General features: G+C 34.8%; 1 protein-coding gene across 1 annotated transcript in view; it reads right to left on the reverse strand.

Moving 5' to 3' along the window:
- LOC106870489 (dynein axonemal heavy chain 12) overlaps window positions 1–5,774 on the reverse strand; it is a 262,917-nt gene that overhangs the window by 169,099 nt on the left and 88,044 nt on the right. Inside the window, exons 28-29 of the mRNA XM_052971523.1 lie at window positions 4,584–4,808; window positions 2,507–2,689 (exon numbers count right to left, since the gene is read on the reverse strand). Of these exons, the coding sequence (XP_052827483.1) occupies window positions 2,507–2,689; window positions 4,584–4,808 (408 nt within the window). The remainder of the gene's footprint in view (window positions 1–2,506; window positions 2,690–4,583; window positions 4,809–5,774) is intronic.

A 5,774-nucleotide genomic window follows, 5' to 3' on the forward strand; every position in this document is an offset into this window, starting at 1 on the left:
TGACTCTCTTTTGCCTTTTATTTTTTTTTTTTTCTTGGATTTTTTTTTCTAGTTCATAGGGTTATGCTCAAGATGGCTCCGTCGTTCACACGTGCCATCCTTGCTACATTCACCCATCTAGGCGGCGAGCTGGTAGAAACGTTACCCCACCGGGCAAAATGCTTAGCAGTATTTCGTCTGCTGTTACATTCTGAGTTCAAATTCCGCCGAGGTCGACTTTGCCTTTCATCCTTTTGGGGTCGATAAATTAAGTACCAGTTACGCACTGGGGTCGATGTAATCGACTTAGTCCCTTTGTCTGTCCTTGTTTGTCCCCTCTATGTTTAGTCCCTTGTGGGCAATAAGGAAATAAGATAGATAGATAGATAGATAGATAGATAGATAGATAGATAGAGATAAGAAAAGAAATGGAGGAACAATTAACAATTAGAAGTTGATCATTGGTATTAAATGGTCATAGTTTAATTATAGTTAATTATTTTAACTAGAATTAAACTATGACCACTTAATACCAATGATCAACTTCTAATTGTTAACTGTTGCTCCATTTCTTTTCTTATCTGAGTATATTAAGCCATGGTTTACCATTTAAATTACTAACTACTGTTAACCTAATATGTTTGTTTAAGATAATAATTTTTCAGATTACCTATAGGTAATTGGGAAGGAAGCTGTTAGAAAGCATACAATAGATAAAGAAATTAGATAGGTATAGAGTTAATTGTATAAAAGGGGTAAACACACAGACACAGAAAACAGTAAACTGATATAAAATGAAATTCAATTATGAAATATGCAAGTGTGTAGAAACAGCAGTGCTTCAGCAAAGCCAGAGCACTGGCTGAAACCAATAAAAATAATGTATGTGCTGAGGGATGTATAGGAAAAAAAAAATCAGTTTGCAATAGGAATAATAAAATGTCAGTGATAATATAAAATAAGATACAATAATATACTATAATGTGTATTAAACAATGTAATAAACACATCTAAAGCATATATATATATATATGAAACACGTGTACTGCAGAATCCTTTGTGTTTTGTTTTTATTTTATATTTCCAATTTATATATATATATATATATATATATATATTGGGGAATAAAGGTTCGTATGAAAAGAAGAAAGCATAAAAAACAGCAAGTCAAATGTGATAATTGGAATGAAACAATTTAGGATTATAAAAATGCAGTATTAGAAAATATGAGAACGTATCCAACAACTTCAAAGTTATGTTCCAAACTGTAAACATTGTTAATCATTCAGTGGCAAAGGCTTCGAAGCCAGCAACTTTGAAGAATGTCTACAACTATTCAAAAGCTCAGATTTATGATTCAATGCAGTTTTATCTCAATAAAAGATAAAATATTTTTCACTTAAGCGAAATGGGTATTTCATAGAATAACAGTAAGATCCATGCCTATATGAGTTTACTTTTTCTAAGATATACCACTGGCGTATGAAAAGTGACAGAAGCAGTTTATTTTACTTGCCATACATGGTCAGATAAATTTGTTGGTGACATTTTTCAGGGTTTTTATATGAATACTTGTGTAGATAAAATCTCATTTTGAAGTTGTTTTCTGTGGCTATGATGTAAGTTTTATATGTAAGGCTATTACTGATCTGGATCTTAGCCATATAAACAACTCCTTTGATCAGGAAATTACGATTGAGAGGACATTCTTACAAACCATAATATTGTTTTAAGTACTCTACATATTCATGGCTGTCTAATGATCAGTTACATGGAACTCTGAGTAACAGTTTGTGGTGTCATTTTGGCTTCAAGAAATTATTAAACTACTTGTTGAGTATGTATTTAATACATTATAATAACTGAAAGACTCCAATTTCCAGTAATCAAAATTACTCGTTTCTAATCAGCAGCTGGTGAACTGAGCCTGCTTTTCTTGTCCAGCCATTGTATTTTCAAACACATGAAACTAATCGTAATTTGCATTTAAATTCCATGGTTATTAAATGATTTTAATCTCTCAATCTATGTAGTACTTTTTTGTTGATACTATGAATAATGGAGCAGCATGCTATATATATATATATAAATATATATAAATATATGGTGTGTGTTATCTTTTGGCTATTATAATTCCTGTGAAGATGGATTGAATCTAAGCAAATGTAGATTTACAGCCGAGTGTGTTGCATTATTTTATCAGTGTTTACATCCCTTTTAGAAGTTTCTTCAAGAGGCTGTTATGCATCAGATACATAGAGCACAAATGAAACAGCTTTAGCAGACAGTGTTGCCAAAAATGCTGCAAGCAGGAATAATTCTTAGCTTGAGTGAAATGCTGAAAGCTCACTCGATATGGACATACACTCTGCCAAATATCCCTGTCTCAAGGGCACAGTTTGAACTCGGTATGTAAAGCTGCTAACAATAAAATCCCACATTCTCTGCTGAATCCTTTATTCGACTGACCAACAAACACGAAGGACTTCCCTAAAGGAACAGAAAATTTAGAAAAAATGTTACTTACTTTACACTTTTTGTGGATAAATTCTATACACGGGTCAAGCAGCCATTCAAACATGAGGTGAATTAGTTCTCTCTCTGTAGACATTGGTTCTTGGAATGCTGCTATCCATGATTGGACAAGTGGGCGCCAACCAAGGCTCATTGGTTCCATATATACCATTCCACATCGGCTTACTGTTGCAGGCTGGAAAAAATAGATTCTTTAGTAGATATTGCAATTTTGTAAGAAATTCATAAAATAACTGTGTATATATATATGTGTGTGTGTGTGTGTGTGTGTGTGTGTGTGTGTGTGTGTGTGTGTATATGTAATCATCATCTTCATCATTATCATTTACAACCTAAACAAAACAAACCACAAACGCAAGACACACTCTATACAACAATTATCCAGTGAAATAAATAAACTTCCACCAGTAATTCGTTTAACCAATGCATTATACACTCAACACACAATACCAGTAGTAATACAACAAAAGACTGCACGAAACCTCGAGAGAAAAGAAACTGATGTAATATGATACCAGGAAGAGTTTGTTCATTCCCAACAACAGAAAAGAACATACAATGCTGCACACACCACAATAACATGGAAGAGTAACAAGTGATGCAGTAGAAATTTGCCTGAAACTACCAAATGTTGAATATTCATATAATAACAATAATAAGCAATTATACATATCAGTTAAAAACTTAATATATCCTGGTTAAATTATGAGCAAAGAAAGGAAAATTAAATACAAAAAAGGAGACAAACCGGAGTCAAACTCAATGTATTAATTTGTGAAGGAGAAAAAGATTTCAAAACTACGATGTTATTATCTAAGAAAGTAATTTTAGAAAATGTTTGTTTAAGATAATAATTTTTCAGATTAATTAAATCTTATATTTTCTAAATGAAAAAAAAAATGGTTTTAGAATTTGCATCTACACCAGATTTCGTACACAGCAATTCTTATAAATTTCCCAGGTTCAAATGGTGGTGGTGGTGGTGGTGGTGGTGGTGGTGGTGGTGGTGATGATGATGATGATGATGATGATGATGATGATGATGATGATGATGATGATGATGATGATAACTATGCTGTTGCTGCTGCTGCTGATAAAAATGGTGGTGATAGTGATGATGATGGTAATGATGATGATGATGATGATGATGACGATGATGATGACGATGATGATGAAGAAGATGATGCTGCTGCTGCTGCTGCTGCTGGCAATGATGATTGGAGATCAAACTAATCAAAAACATTGTGTAGTTTTCATCTCTAAAGAAGAAGTTAATGATTTGTAAAATTAAAATCTCATTAACAACCGTTTTGGTGAAGAGGGAGAAGAAGAGGAGGATCAATAAATAAATAAAGAAATAAAGAACTAATTTAAGGCTGTGAACTGGTGGACACATTAGAACAGAAGATGTGCTTTGCATTTAATTTGGCTCAATGCATTCCGAGTTCAAATCTCACCATGACCGGCAGGACACAACAGCATATATCATCATTAGCCCCTGGACGCCTATTGTCACAAGTCCTAGGACTCATACAGCCTGTATGCCGGGCAAAATGCTTAGCGGTATATCGTCTGTTTTTATGTTCTGAGTTCAAATTCCGCTGAGGTCGACTTTGCCTTTCATTCTTTCGGGGTCGATAAATTAAGTACCAATTGCGTAATTTTTTGACCATAGGTTCAAGGCTTGAAATTATTGGAAACAGAAGCTAGTTGATTACATTGATCCTGATGCTCAACTATACACTTGTTTTATTGATCCCCTGAAGATGGAGGGTAAAGTTGACCTTGGAGGTATTTGAACTCAGAAAGAAACACCACCATGCATTTTGTTCAGCGCCACCGTTAATTCTTTTAAATTTAGGCACAAGGCAAGGAAAATTTTAGGGGAAGTGGGTTAAGTCAAAAACACCCAAAAAGATGAAAGGTAAAGTTGACCATGGTGGCATTTGATCTCAGAATATTAAGAGTTGGATGAAATGCCACTAAGCATTTTGTTTGGAATGGTAACATTTCTGTCAAGAAGATACCTTTCCCATTTCAATATAATACAAGTTGAGTTATAATCTTACCGATGCTTGTGCCAAATCCATCGTCTCAAATATCAGACTCATTGAAGCTGACATCTGAATAATTTCTCCACTCATCAAACACAGTTTCTTGTTGTCGTCTAAAACGGTATTCATGTTTTCAATCCAGAGAGCATCAATGGGACCATCAAACAGAACCCATTTTCGGTCTTCATTTTCGGCAGATGCAAATTCTCGGAATGTGTTAGCTACAACACCATCTGTCCACTGTCAGAATGAAATATAGAAAAGATAAGATAAGAATGATCAAATGATTTTCTAGTTTTAAATGTGATTTACAACAGAACAAATTCTAAATAAGGCACATCATTGTCATCATCATCATCATTATCATTGTTGTTTTAACATCGACTTTTTCATGCTTGCATGGGTCAGAGGAAATTTACTGAAACTGATTTTCTACAGCCATATGCCATCCTGGGAACCCTCACCCATTTCCAAGCAAAGTTTCTTCATAGAAAATATTCCTCCATGGCAAATGTTTTTACAGAACAATGGAAATAAACGACCCTGCTTGTATGACAGTAACACTCATTTACAACAATCATGCAATGTCAAGAAAAGAAGACACAAACACAAACACACACACACACATGATGGTGGGCTTCTTTCAGCTTCACTCAACCATATCCAACCCCAGTCTGGCCGGGGGGGGGGGGTCATAGCAAAAGACACCTGCCCAAGGTGTCATTCAGTGGGACAAAATCTGAAACCATGTGGTTGGGAGACACAGAAGTAGAAAAATAACATGGACAAAAGCACACACACACACACACACCTCAAACAATACCATTCCCAGTTACAGCCAACACCTTGACAACTGATGCTGGTGTGTTTACGTCCCCGTAACATAGTGGTTCAGTAAAAGAGACTAATAGAATAAGTACTAGGCTTACAAAGAATAAAGTCCTGGGGTCGATTTGCTCGACTAAAAGGCGGTGCTCCAGCATGGCCACAGTCAAATGACTGAGACAAATAAAAGAATAAAGCTAAATTGATAAATGGATATTATTAGTAAGTTTTGTTATAGGCTGGCTGGAAATCAATCAACTTTCATCTGAAGAGACAAGAAGCAAAATGTCTCGGAAAACCTGCAAGAAAATATCTAATAAAAACACACCTACACTGTTTTCAACATTGAGAACATCTTTAATTGTGGATTACTACAATCCC

The sequence above is a fragment of the Octopus bimaculoides genome, chromosome 11, assembly GCF_001194135.2.
Source record: "Octopus bimaculoides isolate UCB-OBI-ISO-001 chromosome 11, ASM119413v2, whole genome shotgun sequence".
NCBI lineage: Eukaryota > Metazoa > Mollusca > Cephalopoda > Octopoda > Octopodidae > Octopus > Octopus bimaculoides.